The following is a 21635-nucleotide window of genomic DNA, read 5'->3' as shown; positions in this document are numbered from 1 at the left end:
CCAAAGGTGAGGGATGGTTTATAATGTCAGTGATAAGCTGCATTATGTATGTGACATAAAGCCTGAAATTGGAGATGAGATTATCTGTGAGAATTACACAGGAAACAGATGAATCTATGCCGTGTTATGCTTATACAAGACATGTCTATGCAAGCGCATAATGCACATTTAAAGAATGCTCTTAACGATACCCTGTAATGCTTATTATTCAACATGGATTATCAGTCACGTTGCTGACATGTTGAATACTATGACGATAAACAATGTGTTTTAGTATGGTATAAGACATGCAGATTCTATCAGGCTGTATCGTCAGGAACATAAAGCTGACTGTTGCTGCTTTCTCTAGTGTTGGTCATCATTTCATTCTCAGCCAGCTAAAGCCAATGCAGCCATGGGCTTCTACAAACCAAACTGCCTCCTGCCCCAGATATGTTACACAAATTACCCTCCCCACAATGCACTTGGGTAATTCAGAGTAACATCTCTGTGTGTGTTTGTCTGCCTCTGCCTCAAAAGAAAGGATGAGCTCCTTTAGAACCTAATTTAGCATGCTTAATTTACAGTGTCTCCATGCCAACCCTACTAGGTCAACCAATGAAAGGGCTTGGTGAGTGGGGGGGGGGGGGGGGGGGGCCGATTAATGAATAAGGGCCCCAACGTGCACACTCATCCCATTTATGAACACATGAATAGGATGATTTCTGTAATATTATGCATCTTACAATGCTTGGATGTATATTTAAGCAATAAAGCCTGAGGGTGTGTGGCGCAACGCGTCCTGCCTGTATACAGCCTTTAGCCGTGATATATTGGCAATATACCACAAACATCTGAGGTGCCTTATTGCTATTATAAACTGGTTACCAACGTAATAAGAGCAGTAAAAATACATGTTTTGTCATACCCGTGGTAAACGGTCTGATATCCCACGGCTTTCAGCCAATCAGCATTCAGGGCTCGAACCACCCAGTTTATCACTTCAAATGTGTCAGTTTGCTTAATATTGCATAATAGTATAACTGTACCTGCACATTTTAAATACAAAATATAAATGTTAAAAAAAGGATACATCTAGTTTGTGCAGTGAAGAAAAACTGAGTCAGTCTTGTCTGATGGGTGTGGTCTCTGTCTGGGTACATTCTGCAGACTACCCCTGCCCAATCTCCATCCCCCACAAAAATCAGTAAAAAAAGCAGCCAATTATTCCCTAATTCCTCATGTATTATCTGTATGTGGTTAAGCAGAGAGAAATTGCCTAATTAGTGTGCACCAGATGGATATTCTTGGCCATGTAGGAGTGTGCAAATTAGGTCACCCATTCACATGAGTTAAGAAGACTGCTGTTGAACGGCATAGTTAGCGAGTGTAAAAGCAATGTAACACCTGTGACAGTGGCATTCGATATATCACCATAACTAACCGGCTACACTGTATAATCTACAATATACAACAAAACATTACATGTTGAATATTTACCCGGTTACAATATATTTATTATTGAAACATAAATATACTGGAATAGAAATAGTAACATGAAACAAATTAGTAAACGTATATGATTTATTCTTACATTTGTAAAAAAAAACATGCAGGATTAAAAATAACATTTGAATTAGCACTGTTCATATAAAAATACCAAATGTATATATATTTAAAATGCATAAAAAAAGTGATTGTTTCCTTGGTACACATATGGAAAATACTTGAAGTGTGTCCATACTGTGTAGTCACACAGGCCGAGCATGAGGGTTCCTGCTTGACAGGTCAACTGGTCACAAAGAGCTAGTCAGTCCCCTTCATAACACTGTGAAAAATGTCCTATGAGCTAATCAACTGTCACCTCAACACTGTCAGAGAAGGCCCTTTGGTCTCGTGTGCATTCTCCCAGTAACCTCATTGACCATGTAACTACTTGCTACCTATGAGCTCACAGTGTATGAGGGAGCCATTTCAGTATCATTGGATCTTAAAAGAATAATACATTTTTGATCACAGTAATTAAAAATACATCAGCTAAGATAACTGGGTCAAATAAGTAGAATCACATTTTTCTTTTCTATTTTGACTTCAGTATAATCTTTCCAGAACACTGGAGATTGCTTTGCTCTTTGGTTTAACACAAATGGCTGATTTGTATGTTCAACATGCACATACTACTGACACATATTTAGATATGTCAAACAAAAAAAAGAGCAGATACAATTAAACCAATATAAATGCATGTTCCATTATTTCTGACCTCAAAAAAAGTCATTTTAAAAGCAGTAACTATTATAGCGCTACACAGGTCTTACAGCGACTGTGTAATAACTAAAAACAGACCAACTGCTAAGGACATCAATGACATCCAATATCACATGGTGCTTTACAATAGGAGCAATGCAAGGCCTTCTAAAACTTTCCCGAAATTAATGAGCCCATTCATTGGGTAGGGGAGCTGCACCCAGCCCACTGGTAGCCTGATATTACACAACCTGTCATAAGACGGACTTACATAAAGGCACAATATACAATGCCATGTTCCATTAAGACATTTTTTTTTAAACTAGTATTTTAAGTGCCCTGGAATGTTTTTGCCAACTTATTTAGCTGTGTGGCGCACACTAAATGTATATACATGCACACAGATCGTCAACGCCTTCCACACCCTGTAAGTATTCCTTCGCAGAACCTTTAGGTTCCATTTACATGATTTACATACAAATAAGAATGTCTTTGGTACATAGTGATGAGAGAGGTACTTTTCAAACCCTTCAAGTCTCCGTCGTTTTAGGATTTCCCCTGTTGACCCCACGTTCCTGAGCAACAGTAAGGTACAAAAGATGCATATCAGTTATGTGCATCACCTTGGGTTTTACAATGGAGGGCGCCATTGTCCTCTCTGTCTGTGCAGATGCTAGACAGTCCCCCGGAAGGTTTGGCACATGAGGGGGAAATAAGAGACTGTCCAGCTGGAAGGAAAACAGATGGAGAGCTTTGGTTGACCAATCAACAGCCGGCTCAACTTGGATGATGAAAAGGACGAGACAATAACCTCTAGTACACTGGTAGCCTATCATACTGCATAATACACCCTAGACAGCGACTCAGGGTCATTAACGGTCCCAAAATATCATGAGGGTAAACCAAGTGATTGTGCCAAAAGGCTTCTCACACATAAAACGATAAGTATTCGACTCTTCCTAGATTGTCATTTCCAAATGAACAAGCAACACTGGGCACCTAATCCTCCAGAGGAAGTAATTCCCTGCCAAACTGAAGTATCAGATTACCATCACAACAGTCCCGGAGAAGGAAGAGAGAGGTGGGCTCACTGAAGTGAGACTGAAATGAAAGTGGTTGTAAAGGTATAAACCAGGAGGGTATTGTGCTCGGATCACAGATTCTCAATCCTCACCAGTCACATTGCTTTGTCTTTGAGGCAGCGATGGAACTGGAGGAGAGGATATTTCCTGTTTATTTGTCAACTGAGAGTCTGTGGTCAGAATGTGGTAAGAGCTCCTGAGGGGGGGGGGGGGGGGGTTCAGACCATGAAATGCATGTATCCTTCAGCCCCGGTGACGATGACGTCCATCCAGATGCGCATGGCCTCAGGGGAGGGAGACACCATGTAGTACACCCTGTCGTGGGTCTTCACGCTGAACGTCAGCGATGGGTTCGGGCTCTGTGAGGGTGCAAGAGAGGGAGAAAAAAAAAACAATGTCAAGTCTAGTTTAAGACAAATGGTGCTTCTTACCTTAAAACAAGGATACTAGATACTTTAAACGTGTAAATCATTTGTACCTTACCTTGTGTGCATTCTTTAAATGATCATAGTAAACCTCTTCTATGGCTTGGAAGTAGATGACCCCTTTCATCTTGGCCTCGTGTTTGTCTGGAACAGAGCACATACCGTTGGAATGACTACGTTTATGGGCGGTGAAACGAAAACATGACATAAATCAAAGCACTTCCTAGATTTCCAGAGCAAAGCGGCATAGCCTGACGACGATATCGTTTCTGCTTTTCTTTCAGCGCTCTGATTGATCCACCAATTACAGCCGCAACAGACAGAGACAGAGAAGAGGGAGAAAGAGAGAGAATAGAGGTTCTAATCACCTGCGTAGTAGGCCAGGGTCCTGCGGTTCCGGTCGAAGACAAACCAGCGTTTCTTCCAGGTCTTGATCTTGCCACCCATCTTGACCAGGAACCCTCGGCAGGTTTTATCGGTGATGGCCAGGTGGTAGCAGTTGTCTGGGTTGTGTCCAGCTGCCTCGATGTGACCATGGAGGTCAAAGTCATCCTTCCTCTGAGGGAGGTAGCGTGTCATCGGCCGGGCCTGGGGACAAGGGTCAGGGGTCACAGGTGTCTAGTCTGTGTTGAGCCAACGGTTAACAGCTACAATCACGTTGAAGATCTGCTAGACATTTTTATTTCAAATTGTCTTGAATCTTGTCTATTTAAGGCCAGACACACCAACCTAATAGGGTAATATTCTCCCCCCTATTCATATCACAATGATCTCTTACCAGTTGAATGTAGACAAAACCAATAACTACACAAACTAAATGTGGGGTTCAACAAGGGATCCCGATTAAGATCCCCATAGGAGGGGGTTCTTGCAGGAACCTAACTGCCCAACTGAAACGTTTGAATTTGAAAGGACAGCAGGTGGAGACACAACTGAACAACGTAAAGATCTCTTCAATTTAAGGTAAGATTTGTCCCTTGTATGATCTCAATGTACACTGCTCAAAAAAATAAAGGGAACACTTAAACAACACAATGTAACTCAAAGTCAATCACACTTTTGTGAAATCAAACTGTCCACTTAGGAAGCAACACTGATTGACAATAAATTTCACATGCTGTTGTGCAAATGGAATAGACAAAAGGTGGAAATTATAGGCAATTAGCAAGACACCTCCAATAAAGGAATGGTTCTGCAGGTGGTGACCACAGACCACTTCTCAGTTCCTATGCTTCCTGGCTGATGTTTTGGTCACTTTTGAATGCTGGCGGTGCTTTCACTCTAGTGGTAGCATGAGACGGAGTCTACAACCCACACAAGTGGCTCAGGTAGTGCAGTTCATCCAGGATGGCACATCAATGCAATCTGTGGCAAAAAGGTTTGCTGTGTCTGTCAGCATAGTGTCCAGAGCATGGAGGCGCTACCAGGAGACAGGCCAGTACATCAGGAGACGTGGAGGAGGCCGTAGGAGGGCAACAACCCAGCAGCAGGACCGCTACCTCCGCCTTTGTGCAAGGAGGTGCACTGCCAGAGCCCTGCAAAATGACCTCCAGCAGGCCACAAATGTGCATGTGTCTGCTCAAACGGTCAGAAACAGACTCCATGAGGGTGGTATGAGGGCCCGACGTCCACAGGTGGGGGTTGTGCTTACAGCCCAACACCGTGCAGGACGTTTGGCATTTGCCAGAGAACACCAAGATTGGCAAATTCGCCACTGGCGCCCTGTGCTCTTCACAGATGAAAGCAGGTTCATACTGAGCACATGTGACAGACGTGACAGAGTCTGGAGACGCCCGTGGAGAACGTTCTGCTGCCTTCAACATCCTCCAGCATGACCGGTTTGGCGGTGGGTCAGTCATGGTGTGGGGTGGCATTTCTTTGTGGGGCCGCACAGCCCTCCATGTGCTCGCCAGAGGTAACCTGACTGCCATTAGGTACCGAGATGAGATCCTCAGACCCCTTGTGAGACCATATGCTGGTGCGGTTGGCCCTGGGTTCCTCCTAATGCAAGACAATGCTAGACCTCATGTGGCTGGAGTGTGTCAGCAGTTCCTGCAAGAGGAAGGCATTGAGACTATGGACTGGCCCGCCCGTTCCCCAGACCTGAATCCAATTGAGCACATCTGGGACATCATGTCTCGCGCCATCCACAGACTGTCCAGGAGTTGGCGGATGCTTTAGTCCAGGTCTGGGAGGAGATCCCTCAGGAGATCATTCACCACCTCATCAGGAGCATGCCCAGGCGTTGTAGGGAGGTCATACAGGTACGTGGAGGCCACACACACTACTGAGCCTCATTTTGACTTGTTTTAAGGGCATTACATCAAAGTTGGATCAGCCTGTAGTGTGGTTTTCCACTTTAATTTTGAGTGTGACTCCAAATCCAGACCTCCATGGGTTGATAAATTTGATTTCCATTGATAATTTGTGTGATTTTGTTGTCAGCACATTCAACTATGTAAAGAAAAAAGTATTTAATAAGAATATTTCATTCATTAAGATCTAGGATGTGTTATTTTAGTGTTCCCTTTATTTTTTTGAGCAGTATATATACATACACACATTAAATATGCGCATATACCGCAAATCTGTTTTTCTGAACACAGGATAAAGTCAGCCTACATTTTTCATTTTCATTTTGTTAAGACACTCCAGAGGACCGGACATGTCCAGAGAAGATTGTGGATAAATACTTTTTTTCATTCTTTCTATCTGTAAAATACATTTTTGCCAGCATTTTCACAAAGAAAATGTTATCTAGAATAACGTAAAAAAAAATGATATATCGACATTTCCCTCTGTACAAGTCTAGAGAATATATCTAAGGATAACTACACCAAATGTGGTGAATGCAGATGCGTCTGAAGCTAAGAGAAATGTGTAGGTCTGTGGGAAGGGTCAGACTTTTCGGTAAATGGCAGTTAAAGTACTATGAATTTTGCCTACCAATCGCCAAACGCCTATTTAGACCCAACCACGATCTCTTCAAAGTAAGTTGACATATAGTCCTGTCTGTAACATTCTCTATGAAATGGGCTTTTAAATGTATGATTTAATGTAGTGAGCTTTGAAATTATGGATTTATGTTCAGTTGAATGTGGTTAAAATTCAAGGATTTTCGTGTTTTATGTTACGAATCCAAGTCATGCAATATGCTACAAATTTGTTGTGCTTAAGATCCCGGAATGCATCTTTTAAGGGACCAAAATACAAAAAAATTCTCTAAATTGATAAGTAGAATTGTTTGTTATTGTGATTCTTGGCCCATTCTATTTCTCCCACCTGTGACCTCTGTTTCTCACGTAGCTTCACCTCCCTCTCGATCATCTTCTGCCTCCTGTTGGTCTCCTCCTGCAGTCTCTTCTCCAGGTCCTCCCTCCTCCGCCGCTCCTCCTCCAGGGCCTGCCTGCGCACCTCCATCTCACGCTCCTACACACAACGATAGTTACAGCATGGTCTCTCTCACACACACACACACAGGTAGAGATGGGGTTGCTTATGAAGGCTTCATTACCCTGTGCTCAAGGAGACGATTCTTATCAGCCTGGGCCTCTCGTAACAAACGTTCCATCTCTTCAATCTTTGCTACGTTGGATGTGCTGGCACTGTTGGAAAAAAAGAGAACCAGAAACACACATCAAGGAAGAGGACACACTCTCACCAGGAAAGGACTGTCCATCCTGGAACCGATTAAGTGTGAGTGAAATCCCAGACTAGGGCCTTTACTATAAAGTTAACGCTAACACTGCACCTCTGCATCAGTCATAAATCCCATTACGTACAACGTTTAGACACTACATTCTCTCTCATGTTTTTCTGTCCTGTAAATAATGTACGGACTGACCAAGATCACATTCACACACTAAACCAGTGGTAACTCTCAGAGCTGTTGTGTAGTGTACAGGATTAGTAACATGCAGAAAGCACACCTCTTCTGCTGGTAAAACTGGCTGTGAGACAGCTGGACAACATCTGGTGAAGCCACGTTGTTCAGCCCCCTCACCGACAAAACGTATAACGACATACAGATTGTACAGGACTATCCCGATACACCCAAACAACATCGGCAGCGATAGATAGAAATATAGATTTACCATTGTAACAAGACTATCGTGAAGATTTAGAATGAGTCGCATAGGTTTCGCTTGGAAGAACATGACATCAAATGGAAAATCCCAAACACTCTGCAGAACCACGTGTCTGTTGTCAAGCGTAACCAATGTGCATAATCAACTTTTGTCAAGAGAGTTGAACTGATTTCATCCAACTCATTCCTTCCGACAAGAACTGCCATTAAACAATCACACACAAGTCGCAAACAACACACTTTTTCACTCAAAAAGGATGCAACACAGTACTTTTGGTTTGAACAAACACGGCCTCCTCTCTACAACAGGCAACCTGAGCAAGCACCGACACACACAAGCAAGCCCTTTACTTACATTAGCTTCAGCATCCTGGCACTATCCCAGTGACACAGTAGCAGTACTGATGGTTTGGGTTCCCACAATGCTCTAACAGGTGGTCGGGCCAATTCACTGAGAGCACAGATGTGTTTGTGACCTGACACTCCTGCACCAGCCACACCCCTCCCTCCCTCTCAGCCCTCCCTCACAGAATTAGGAAAGAACCATACATATGGCATGATGCTGAGTCACATCTCTCTAATTCATAAAATGTCTCTTACGGCCATGTCACCCAGCTCTCCTCTAGAAGAAAAAAAATATATGCTATTTTCAACTAATGTCACATTGAGCTATCAATAGTCCTGCTTGAACCACAGTCCTATGTGAACAGTTCACGCTCTCTCTCTCACCTGGAGATGTTGTCTGGGGAGCAGGCAGAGATGCTGGTCTCCATGCTGTCAGAGCTGTCCACGCTGAGCGTGTCGAAGGCATGGCCGTTGTCTGCGTAGTGGAAGGACTCCAGGAAGACGTTGGACTCTGAGACGGTCCTGCTACACAGGTCAACCAGTCTCTGTCTGTCCTCACTCACGTACAGGTGGCTGTGGCCTGCTGAGAGACAGACGGACACACAGACAGACATACTCTTTCTAAAGCCTTTTGTCAGATTAGATGGAAGATGTAAAAAGGTTTGTTGCTGGTTAATTAACAGTCACAACTTGATTGCAGTTGGTCCGAGGTCATTGCTGGTACACAAATAGTATATTTCCCTCATAACACTGAAATGGGCATGGTCTTTCAACCCTCTCAGAACTGTTTCCAAAGTCTCTTGTTCCTTTCCTGCTGGAAACATCATCAGAGCAGAGGATCATGAACATGTCATTACTGCTCAGACCGATTCTGATGGAAACTGGAGGAAAGGATGTGTTAACTAACAGACTGACCTGTAATGTGGACCAGGTCACACAAGACAGGGAAAGCTACAAATGTCTAACCCTGCAGCATGTAGCTAGCATGCGGTGAGAAACAGGCAGTAGGTTAGGGTTAGGGAGCGAGGCAGGGAATCCAGGGATGATGAGAGAAAAGGGCAGAGACAGACAGAGATAATACAATGGCTTTGCTAGATGAAAATAAAGAAAGCTCAGAATAAAACTTCAAAAGAGAAAGTTTCCTTTCCTCCAACTAACAGTTTCCTTCTAGACAGTACTTCATTAGAGGCATCATTTACTTACTAAGAAAAGCTAAAAATAAGTTTTTAAACTTGAGTAGACACTGATATCGTGTTCACAAAACAATGTTTTGGCTCACCCTTGAGCAGGCGTTGAGACTCCAGATCTCTGGGAGACACAGAGAGGCCCCGGGGGATGGCACTACCACAGCTGGAGCTCTGGGACAGGGGCACGTGGGACTGCAGAGTAGACAGACACAACAGAGAGAGAGAGAGAGATCATGACCTGGTAAGTGTCTCTCGAACCCAAAGCTCCAGTAATCAGATGAGGGGACTCTGGCATTCAATGGCATTAACAATCAATAGTTCAATGATGTGCAATGGGGAGGTTGGTCCCCCATTCTCACCTTAGAGGACAGGCTGCGGCCCAGTGTGGAGCTGCTGTAGTGACTGAGGGGCTGCTGGCTCCTCTTACGGAGATTGTCACTGAGGTGGGAGTTTTCCTTACTGCCCCGCCTCCTCTCCTCCAGAGAGCGGAAGTGCTGCGGAGACCAGAACAGAAACATATGGAAATGATAAAAGCTTTACATTCATTGAAAGTGGTGGTTTTATAAGGCAACTTCCTCTGTTGTTAGGAATTCCAGTCATGCACTGAAGGGCTCTTAGTACAGACACAGCTGCCCTCTGCTGGTCAGACATACAGTATGCACTGTGAGTAGTGAATGAATTGTACAATATACCTCTTTCATGGCAACAGGGTTGTTAGGGAAGGCCTGCCCTCCAGTCACTTCAGCATACTTCCTCTCCAGCGAGGCCAGGTTCTCCCTCTCCTAGAGACACACAGACTGTCAGTCAAACAGCGGTGCAGGCAGTCAGATACAAAACAAAACCAGTAACCAGAAACCTTCTTACCCTCTGAAGCATGAGGAGCAGGTTGTTCTTCTCTTTCAGAAAGCTGTCCTTCTCTCGCTGAGACTGCTGGGTAATCTGTGTTGACTGCTTCTTCAGGGTCAGGAGTCTCTCCTTGCGTGTGACAGTACTACGCTGGTAATCTGCTATCTCTCGCAGTAAATGCTGGTTCCGACCCTCCTTCTCCTCGTCCTGACGACTCTCTCTCTCCAGCTGCTGGAACTCCAGGTCTTCAAACCACTTCCTCTCAGCCTCCAGTACCTCCACATCCTGACAGACAGCGCACACATGCACATCATATAAGATAGAGAATGCACTGGCTTTAAGTGGGTCAGTGTGTGGCGGATTTAAACTCACAGACAGACAAATACATTTCCATTTTACAGACAAACAGACCACAGGAATGAACTCCATTTATCCTGTAATGCCAGTTAAATGCATTAGCTGGATAACAACATGCATCTACTCTCTGAGCACATCATTCAAGTCACTGCACTTTCCCTACATGGCTATCTCGGTCTGAATCATAGGGGAGAGACCATCAAGTGAAACCAAGAACTAGAAAAGGAGCGGTCTGAGTGAGGCAGGGGGGGGATACGAGGACATTTAGAAAAGGGAGCGGATGGCCAAAGAGGAGGATTCTATGTGCGCCACAGAAATAGAACGTAAAAGCAAACACATGGAAGAGGGTGAATTACGAGGAGGAGGAGCGAGGGAAGCAGAAACAACATGTTAAAAGAGAGAACGGAGGCCATATTAACTGCGGAAGGACGCGGGACCAGTTAGGAGTTTGTTGTCGTGTCTTACTGACCCTGGAGAGCTGCTGCTGAAGCTGCTCCTTGAGCGCCTCGGGACAGTTGTCCAGCTGGGTCCTCTGCTCAGAGACAAGCTCCGCCAGCCTCTCTACTTTTACCCTCTCAGCATCGAGCAGGGCTTTCTCCTGCATAGTCGTGGACACACACACACGCACAAATGCATAGGCACATACGCACAGACACAAAAGCACGCACACATGCATACACACACTAAAACATATGCGCAAGTGCGCACGCACACATGCGCACACACACACAACAACAGAGAGAGGAAAGAGAGTGTTAGTGAAGGGAGAGAGGAAACAAAGTGGAGGGATGGAGAAGAAAAAAAAAGAGGAAGGACTGCTCTACTGTATTCAGACCTGTGGACTGAACTGCTCTACTGTATTCAGACCTCTGGACTGGACTGCTCTACTGTATTCAGACCTGTGGACTGGACTGCTCTACTGTATTCAGACCTGTGGACTGTAGATTCCTCCTAGTCAGATTCTTACCACTGACATCCCGACTCCCACATACTGTTGTCTCTCTGTCCGTCTCTCCCCCTCACGTTCCCTGTGTCTGAGAGCAATGGCATCCAACTCAGGGCTGGACAACGTCTGCTGCACTTACCTGGGACTTCTCTGTGAGGGCAGTCTTGTCAGTGCTGCCAATCTTCTCATTGAGTTGGTCCAGTACCTCCTTCTCCCTCTGTAGCAGAGCCGTCTCAGAGACCTGCTCCCCCTCCAGCAGAGCCCGCTCTACCTCCATCTGCATACCACACACACACAGGTAACATTATCCCACTGACCGACGCAACTTTAAATTACAATGATCCATAACTCTAGATAATTTGCTCCCAAAAGCCAGATACCAGCGCTAACCCCCACTAGTATCATTACCCAGCCACAACTGTAAACATTCATTGCCTAACTCCACGAAGAATTCCAACTCATAAACACACACAAGTCAACATTAACTCCCACTGACACAAACATCAAACACCCAGCATGCATGCAGCTCCGTTCACAATCCCACGGCGTGCGCTGCATACCTCTCTGATGGACTCCTCCATCTGGTTGTCCAGGTCTTTGATCTTCTGCTCCACCTCCTCTACGTTGTTCAGCACCTGGATCCTCTCCTCCTCAATACGGCTCACTTCCTGTTTCAGATGCACATCCTCCGCAGCCTGCTGCTGGTGATATTACGGAACCATCATTAGTCCACAAACTACCGCATCTACTCACAATGTGTGTTACCGTCAACACTGATGATGTCATGTCTAAATTATTATAAAAAAGGCCCACGCCAGGATCATGCCTCTTGTTTAAAGATATCCACTGTTGTACACAGAGGTATGGGGGGAAAACATGTTTTTTATGTTTTCTTCACATCCTGTAATTCCTTCTCATTTGTTGCCATAGTACGTCGGTGAGCTGGAGCTGCCGCAGATTGCTGTGAGTGATGGTGGGGTGGCCTAATGCTCCTGCCTCGTGTCTGTAACGCAGAGGAAACCCAAGTCCTTCAGCAGAACAGGGACTGGGTTACTCATACTCTGCTACATCAGAAGGACTCTAGTGTACAAGCCGTAGTCCTCTCCTCTATCAGTCAGAGAGGGCTGCTGCCGCCAGACAGAATCAGAACACCCGCTCCTTCTCATCAGCCCCAGGTCTAATCCACACACATTCAGCCACATGCTGTATCTGACGATGTGTCTCTACAATATCGGATTCCTACTCCACCTAGGAGCCTAAAGTAGTGCTGGTCGACAGCGGTCTGAACCTCATGTGGCAGGCAGACCGCAGTCCTGCGATTTATGGGCTGTTTCAGAGACGGTTTTCACTAACTGTTCCACTGTTCCACTGCCAAGGCTCAGGAATGTGAGTCGGAAGAAGAGTGGATTGGGAGGTTCAATAACTTGTGTCTTTAATCGGTGTCTGCCTCAGCCGTAACAAATGGTATCGGAAATGTATTCTCTACATGCAATGAAATGTAATGCTAATCTGGTAGTCAGGGAATAAAGTAGGCCCCCAAATATTTTTTTTCTCCCAAATTAAAAAGGTAGTATGATTTTCTATTGAAATGGTATAAATATTAATATCAGCTACAAAGCAGGTACTGGGTATTGTAAGTACTGTAATATTAAAGAAAACATCTGGAGAAATACTTCTCACACCGTATGCGCGCGCACACACACACACACAGTTATTCCACTGGGGTTAAAGTCATTTCCTGCTCCCCCTCCTTTCAGATAGGGCTGTAACTGACTTAGGGCTGTAACTGAACTATTCCCCAGAGAACTCCATTAAAACCAAACACAGCATTAAGTCATTACTGCTCTAGAGTGGAAAATGCCACAGTTTTACAGCGATAATATAACTCTAATAGTTGCACTGGGACTGAAACTGGGACTGGGGTTAGGTGCAGAGTCAGACTAAGCTCCTGGTGGAAGACAGAGGAACCAGTGGAGGTGTACTTTGTGTTTAAATACAGCCCTACGGGGAAAGTATAGTATATATCAGGAGGACTCCTTATATCTTCAGCAACACTGCTGCATACCTCAACCCCCACAGGGCTACATAGTTTCCACTACCTTGTGTACTCACATACCCTCTAATGCCGGGGTGTCAAACATACAGCCTGCAGGCCGGTTTGGCCCGCGATCCGGTCCAATCCGGCCCACAGATGGTTTGAGTAAAAAAAATATATATATATCTACATATCATACAACAAACTCAGTGTACACTATATATACAAAAGTATGTGGACACCCCTTCAAATGAGTGGATTCGGCTATTTCAGCCACACCCGTTGCTGACAGGTGTATAAAATCGAGCACATAGCCATGCGATCTCCATAGACAAACATTGGCAATAGAATAGCCTTCCTGGAAAGTCACTGAGTTCTCCAGCAAGTCAGTTTGTCAAATTGCTGCCCTGCTAGAGCTGTCCCATTCAACGGTAAGTGCTGTTATTGTGAAGTGGAAACGTCTAGGAGCAACAACGGCTCAGCCGCAAAGTGGTAGGCCACAAATCCTCACAAAACGGGACTGCCGAGTGCTGAAGCGCATAGCAACACTCACTACTGAGATCCAAACTGCCTCTGGAAGCAACGTCAGCACAATAACTGTTTGTCGGGAGCTTCATTAAATGGGTTTCCATGGCTGAGCAGCCGCACACAAGCGGCATGGTGTAAAGCTCGCCGCCATTGGACTCTGCAGCAGTGGAAACGCGTTCTCTAGAGTGATAAATCACGCTTCACCATCTGGTAGTCCGACAGATGACTCTGGGTTTGGCGGATGCCTGGAAAAGCTATCTGCCCTAATGCATAATTCCAACTAATGTTTGGTGGAGGAGGAATAATGGTTCGGGACTGTTTTTCATGTTTTGGGCCAGGCCCCTTAGTTCAAGTGAAGGGAAATCTTAACGCTATAGCATACAATGACAATCTAGATGATTCTGTGCTTCCAAAATTCTGGGCTCCCGAGTGGCACAGTCGTCTAAGGCACTGCATCTCGGTGCTAGAGGCGTCACTACAGACCCTGGTTTGATTCCAGGCTGTATCACAACCGGTTGTGATTGGGATTCCCATAGGGCGGTGCACAATTGGCCCAGTGTTGTTAGAGTTTGGCCGAGGCAGGCCGTCATTGTAAATAAGAATTTGTTCTTTACTGACTTGCCTAGTGAAATAAAGGTTAAATAAATAAAAATCTAACTTTGTGGCAACAGTTTGCGTGTCAATTCACCCGTGCACAAACAAGGTCCATACATAAATGGTTTGTCGAGATCGGTGTGGAAGTACTTGACTGGCCTACACAGAGCCTTGACCTCAATCCCATCAAACACCTTTGGGATGAATTGGAACGCCGACTACGAACCAGGGCTAATCGCTCAACATCAGTGCCCCACCTCACTAATGCTGTTATGGCTGAATGGAAGCAAGTCCCCCCAGCAATGTTCCAACATCTTCCCAGAAGAGTGGAGGCTGTTATAGCAGCAAAGGGGGGACCAACTCCATATTAATGCCCATGATTTTGGAATGAGACGTTCGACGAGGAGGTGTCCACATACGTTTCGTGATGCAGTGTACCGGTACTTTAAAATGACTAAAAACGTAATGCGTGTATTTACATTCACTCTGTCATAGGTGAACACACGCAGCTATGTCAGGAAATACTGTGTCATGCAGATGCTTTGATAAATCACTCCCATACCCAGAATTCCTTGTTTCTTTTATACCCCCCCCAACACACTTTTTCTATACACTTTTCCGTGTGTGAGTATGTGTGCCCCACATGTTTGTCTGTGTATATTGAAGTGCTTGTTTGAGTGTTGAAAGGGTTAGAAAGGAAAGACCTCCAGTCTCAGGACAATGTAAGACATGTCCCCCAGGCCTTACCTTGGCTCTGTGGCGAGGGGAGGGTGAGGGGGCACTGCTGCGCAGGCTGAGAGCAGGTGACTGAGCCCTGGCATCCCTGTGATGGCGCTCGCGGACCTGCCGCTCCTCTGCCAACTGGTATCCCTCGAGTCTGGTGCCAAAGCCGTTCTCCGGGGCGGTGCTGCTGACGCTGCCAGGGGAGTCGGAGAACACAGACTCATCATCAGACACCTGCAACTTCTCCAGCTCCTTGTTGATCTTCTGCAGGTCGGAGACGGCCAAGCCTCTCTGGTCCCGCTCCACACGGCCCAGCTCAGTACACAGGCTCAGGATGGTCTCCAGTCGCTGGCGCTCCTACACACAGACGGGGAGAAACCAGTGGTCAACACAGTCACGTATACAGCCAATATACCACTCAGATTGTGAAACTGGGATCCAATTATTTAGTAGATGGGTGGTTTCATCTATTTACAGTCTTTCGTCAACACAATGTGATCATGTGATCACCCATAAGCACGATCAAACAACCCATAAAAACACAATAAAACCAGAGACACCACATTTTTAAAGGGATTTTGACGTGTAAAATTGTATCCAGGGATTTTCTGAGGAACGCAGCGTTCAAAGGAGTTTTAACCAGTCTGACCAACTGGTTTTATGGCGTACCAGTATGAATGGCTTCCATCTCTTTACAGCAGGAGTGAGTGCGTGTTCAGTCAATTAAACAGGGGGCTTGTGAAACATGGTGAGAACTAGACAGAACATCCAATTAGCCTTCTCAAGTAACAGAAGCTGAAATCAAAGCCCCATAAACACTTTCATGTTTTCATAACAGTGCCTAGTGAAGAGACTGGGGACCAGATGAACTGGCAGAATGAAACCAAGTGTCGCAGTCACACAATCAGAAGCTTCTACATTAAACTCTAGACTGAATAATAAAAGCAGGATATTATCATGGCAGAATAATAATGAATAGGAGTGAAATAATTGCTTCTCTCACCAGTCTCTGCACCTCCTGTTCTCTGAGCCTCTCATCTCTCTGGTGCATGTGGTAGTCTCTCAGCTCCTCCTTCCCATTCAGAGAGCTGATGCTGCCCCTCCTCGATCTCGGCCCCAGTCCCCCCTTCCCAAAGGACAGCCTCCTCTCACCCAGGCCCAGGTCCAGGCAGGGTGAGGAGCCCTGCAGGCCCCCTCCCTCCAGCTCACAGCCCAGAGAGGCCAAGCTGGCCCGGCGGGGAGTACCCGGTACACTGGCTGTGGCTGGCACAGTCACGTCTGGCGGCCGCTCCAGAGAAAACAGGCTGCGCCTCGACTTGGAGGAGAAGGACACAGAAACCTTCTCGCCTCGGTGGGAGACCATGGAGCGGCGTGGTGGCAGGGACAGAGCCGGGGAGTCAGCCGAACGGTGGAGGCGGGGTAGAGAGCGGCTGTGGGTAGAGCCCAGACCGTTGAGTGACCCTGTAGAGTACTTCCTCTGACGTGGTGCAGGGTCCATACCATTGTCCACGTTCCGGCCCTGGGCGTATAGCCTGCGGCCTAGACGAGGGCTGGAGGGCATGCTGGCCGCACCGCTGTGGCCCCGAGGTGGGCGGGGGGCAGGCTCCCCATAGGAAGAGGAGCCATTCCACATGGACAGCATAGAACTGGCTACAGGGGGGCGGCGACCATCAGAGGAGCTAGAGAGGAGCAGGCTGTCCTGTGATTGGTGGCGTGAGCGTGTGTATGGCGGGTTGGGGCTGAGAGGGCGCTCGCCCTGGCGAGGGGAGGGGGGCATGCTGCTGCTGGTCATGTAGGGGAGGCCTCTGGAGGAGAGGGGGCGCTCGGAGCTCCCGTGGGCAGTGGGGGACACAGGGCTGGGAGGAGGCAGGCTGAGGTAGGTGCGGGTAGATTCTGCGCTGGCCCTCAGGCTAGCCTCCAGAGCACTCTTCCTGCGCTGCAGAGTCTCCATCAAGTCCTGCAGCTCCGCCTTCGAACGGGAGCCTCTCATCACGGTGCCACCCACTGAGCCGCCATTGCTGTGCTCAGTCTTCACACAGTCTGCGGAAACATCAGATGAATAGAACTCCCGTTAATGTGGATCTAGGATCCGGTCTTGGAGCGTCCTTATAAACACCCTACTTCAAGCCTAACACCTGAGCTGAGAGAGATTGAGGCAATCAGACAGTGGGATCTAATAGCCAAACAGTGATCAGCCCCCTGCAATGTGCTGACTAAGGAGGGAAAAACCAGCGAAGAACTCCCCTCAGACAGTTCTGGGCCCAACCCAAACACAGAGTCTGTGGTTAAGGAAAGCTTCTTCTAAAAATGGAAAAATGCTGGCAGAGCAAGACGGGCCAGAATGCCTTTGTACTTTCTAGCACTGTGGGACAGCCTGGACCCTGAGCACCTCTGTCAGCACACCCCTTCCTCCCACAGAACCGGGCCCTGCATGCTCTGAGGCCAACTGGGCTGGCTGGCCTCAGACTTTGTTTATCTGCGCTTACATGCTGTCATTTGTTTTCGCAGCGGATAAACTCACACTGCGTAGCGGAGGATGTGGTGGTCTTCCATTTATTTATACCTTACATGGGCAGTTTGACCAAAGTACTTTGGCTGTGTACATAATCATTTAGCTGAAGAGTATAACTACAGTGTCAGAGAGACGGGCAGAAAGACAGAGAACAAGCACATTCTGGACTCTGAGAACTACTTCCATAACACACATCAATCACACTGACACCTTGGCACATCTGGAGGTTCCTCCTGCAAGGGGACAAGGGGGAAAAAACAGGGGAGAAATGCAGAGAGAGAGAGAGAAAGAGGTTCCTACCTGAGCCGTAGCCCATTGTGGTGACAGGACTCTTCTGGGGCAGCATGCTCTTCATTCGACTGGCCTCCTCTGGGTGGTTAAAGTGGAAGAAGTTGGATTCACCTAGACAGAGTGTACCCTGGGAAAACAACAAACACAGTTAGAACTGCACTCTCTCACAAATACACACACATTCAGGGGAGTACTTTGTAGAATATATTGAACACAGCCATGCACACACACACACACAGTAATGACTACATGGTTATGTAAAAATGGACTCCTCAGAGCTTCCCATTAAAATAATTGTCAAACTCAAATCAACTCCCCTACCCGTGAATACACACACACGAGAATGCTTCTTGGAGCAGAGCTTTACTGAGTTTCCGCCGATTACATCAATATCCAAATAAAACACATTGTTTAATGAAGAGAGCAGTATAAGATACTGTCACGACACCTCAGACCAGTCAGTATATAGAGCACACTACAAAATACCCTCTGTTCTCCAACACAGTCTGGAGCAGAGCAGCTAAATGAGAAAACCTTACAGAGTAGGAATACAGTAGTCTGGCTGACGCCTAATTCAAAGTCCTCCTGACTTCAGAGTCTGGAAAAGCTGTTTTGATCATGTCAGCATGATGCGTTGATAATAAAGGGGGCTGTGCTTTTTTGCTGATTGGTTCTCCTCTGTGTCTTTCTCACTCAAACACCCACTTGGACAGCCACACAGAGCCCCCCCAAGCGCCCCCCCCTCCCTTCCAATACAACTGCTGGATTCTCTTATCCAAACAACGTGAGGTCTCAACCCCCCGGGAATATAAAACATCTGAGAAAACCAATCAAACTCAGCCTGAAATAAACTGATTGAATACTGCATTTACAACGGCCTCCTGTCCAGACCAGGGTGTCAGATCTCCCTCTGATCCCGTGAGTCGAGACAGCCTTGCTAGGAAAACAGATCCCAGGGAAAGAATTCAGGCTCCAGCATTAATGATATCTGAGATGGAAACAAAGTTCACCTCACTTTTGTAGGCAAACAATGGATGGCTGAGAAGGCTGCTCTTTGTCCCTGAATCAATATGCTGTTTACCCTTTATCTATGTCATTGAACTGAGCGGTCTGGTACACACTTTGATGATTTCAGCTATATTTACTCTCTGAGACTGGGGCTCTGACAGAGATGTACTACTCCCCTCCCCCAAACACACACAAGCACGTACAGATGTACGCACACACGAGTCTTTGGGTCTGATAATCCAAGGTTTCCTGCTCCGCCAGGCTGATGGCTAGAGGAGGTTTCTTCAGGAAGTGGGGGATCCTTTTATACAATCAGCTACAACCCACAATCCATCAGCATGAGTTGGCCCTGCTCTGGCCACCTAACACCAGACAACAGGGCAGCAAGGCAGAGCAAAAACAGACAGAGGATTTCTTTCTTCAGGGACTCTCAATTCACATAGGATGCCTCCTACACATGTGGGTTCTACTCAATGTTTGTGTGTGTGTGTTAAACGACAAGCCTTACACTGGATCTAGGGTTAGTTTGTGTAATAATTTAGTGGGCTGTATATTACCAGTGGTTGAAAAAGTACCCAATTGTCATACTTCAGTAAAAATATAGATACCTTCATAGAAAGTTACTCAAGTAAAAGTAAAATACTACTTGAGTAAAACCCTCTGGTTTTAGGGTAATTGCTCAAATATACTTAAGTATCAAGAGTAAAAGTATACACTTTCAAATTCCTTCTTTTAAGCAAAGCAGACAGCATCATTTACTTGTTTTTAAATGTATGGATAGCCATGGACACACACCAACACTCAGACGTCATTTACAAAAGATGCATGCGTTTAGTGAGTCCGCCAGATCAGAGGCAGAAGGGACCATGTGTTGTCTTGATAAGTGTGTGAATTGGTCCATTTTCCTGTCCTGCTAAGCATTCTTAAATGTAACGAGTACTTTTGGTGTCAAGTAAAATTTATTGAGTAAAAAGTACATTTATTTTCTTTAGGAATGTAGTTTAGTTAAAGTAAATGTTGTCAAAAATATAAATAGTAAAGTAAAGTACAGATATCCCCAACAAACTACTTAAGTAGTACTTTAAAGTATTTTTACTTAGTAATATACAGTGGTGTAAAGTACTTAACTGATAAGACCTCTAACACGTTTTTCTAAAAAAAAACAAAAAAAAACATGTGTAACAACTTATTAAAAATATGTATACTACAGAGGATGGCGTTGTGGTACTGTACCTCATATGACCAAACACCCAAGGCTTAGGGAATCACTCTTTCACAGATTCTTAGCCCCTTCTGAGAATAGTACAACTTTTTGTCTAGTTGATTACCCACATAATGACTGATAAGGACTTGGTTACTCGGCAGCAGAGGTGTCATAATTAGGGGTCCAATGCGCAGCCAGCTTGACTTCTCTTTAAACTCTGCAATGCATTTCTGTTATCTCCCAATCATATCAGAAAACAGCAAACACAAGTGATCAAATTATCGGCATATTCTTCGAATTAAGTAGGCCTATTAGCCTACAATAAAAATACAAAAATCCGAAGGAGTAGGCTATCAAACCACTTCGGGGAAACGGTGCCACCATACGAAAAGTATTTAAGGAAGCGCACTCTGATTTTCCGAGCAATTCAGCTGGAAAACATCCATACATTTATTCTTAAAAATAAAATAAGAATATAGCCTATTTTGCGGGCAACTCTTTCACAAAGACAAGTAACCCAACTGAACCATGCCTATATTTGAACAATGAAACAAACCGGAGTTCGAGAAAGATGAACCGAACGACTGGTAAAAAAAAAAAGGTTATTCTCCTGGAAGATAAGAGAGAACGCGGCGCTGGGTGAAACAGATGCGGATCTACTCTGTCTCTTGCAGCAACCGATAGGTTTCTCCAAACTTTTGATAACTTCTGAGATTTCTTTGTTCAGAAGACGACAACTAACCTTTGTGTGCTGTCTCATTCAAACTGTTGAGCGCTGGTGATGGACAACACTCCACTACCTCGGATTAGCATGACAATGGGACAGAGACGATGCCTGCTGCTACCTTGACTGATTCCTCTGACGCTCCTCCCCATTCTCAGTCGAAGCCCCAAACCCGCGGACTACGCAAATCTGGTTGGTTGATTTGGGTGGTCGCAGACGCGCTAAATGGGGGAGAGGAGGGTGCTTTGGTAGGACGGGGGAGAGGGCAATAGGGTGACGGGGGTTCTGTAACCGCAACCCTAATCGACCCACGCTGATAACGCACGCCCCAATAGCAATGTCTAAAACATCACTACATTACGCAGATCTCTAATCAGTGCATAAGTTTATTTCATTCCACTGTATGTTCCCCCTAGGACATTCAAAACTACAGGAACAAGAGCCACTACCTGTTATAAACCTAGAACCATTTCCAAACCGACTAATTGAAAACAGTAAACTGATACTACAAACAC

General features: G+C 45.8%; 1 protein-coding gene across 9 annotated transcripts; it reads right to left on the bottom strand.

Annotated features, from left to right (window-relative positions):
* Positions 1-1545: 1545 nt before the first annotated feature.
* On the bottom strand, positions 1546-21250 carry LOC129868989 (pleckstrin homology-like domain family B member 2). 9 transcript variants are annotated; one of them, XM_055943400.1, is made up of 17 exons: positions 21139-21250; positions 18194-18311; positions 16385-17421; positions 15406-15738; positions 12062-12202; positions 11641-11778; positions 11025-11153; positions 10217-10483; positions 10045-10134; positions 9712-9846; positions 9445-9544; positions 8550-8745; positions 7248-7338; positions 7016-7162; positions 4102-4321; positions 3792-3877; positions 1546-3667 (listed from the first exon to the last, which is right to left on the bottom strand). In XM_055943400.1, the coding sequence occupies exons 1-17, from the start codon at positions 21154-21156 to the stop codon at positions 3527-3529; spliced, it is 3387 nt and encodes a 1128-aa protein (XP_055799375.1). In that variant the 5' UTR covers positions 21157-21250; the 3' UTR covers positions 1546-3526. The 9 variants fall into 9 exon arrangements, with proteins under 9 accessions (XP_055799375.1, XP_055799376.1, XP_055799374.1 ...); XM_055943401.1 differs by having other exon boundaries at positions 8550-8748; positions 12062-12199; XM_055943399.1 differs by having other exon boundaries at positions 8550-8748; positions 21139-21249.
* Between the last annotated feature and the right edge of the window lie 385 nt (positions 21251-21635).

The sequence above is a fragment of the Salvelinus fontinalis genome, chromosome 13 (assembly GCF_029448725.1).
Source record: "Salvelinus fontinalis isolate EN_2023a chromosome 13, ASM2944872v1, whole genome shotgun sequence".
In the NCBI taxonomy this organism is placed as follows: Eukaryota; Metazoa; Chordata; class Actinopteri; order Salmoniformes; family Salmonidae; genus Salvelinus; species Salvelinus fontinalis.
This window is presented reverse-complemented; position numbering and strand designations above follow the sequence as displayed.

Coding starts and splice junctions, on each gene's coding strand:
- LOC129868989 (XM_055943399.1), bottom strand. Junction 11,154..11,640: donor CCCTCACAGAGAAGTCCCAG/GTAAGTGCAGCA, acceptor ACGACTATGCAG/GAGAAAGCCCTGCTCGATGC. Junction 10,135..10,216: donor TGCTCCTCATGCTTCAGAGG/GTAAGAAGGTTT, acceptor GTGTGTCTCTAG/GAGAGGGAGAACCTGGCCTC.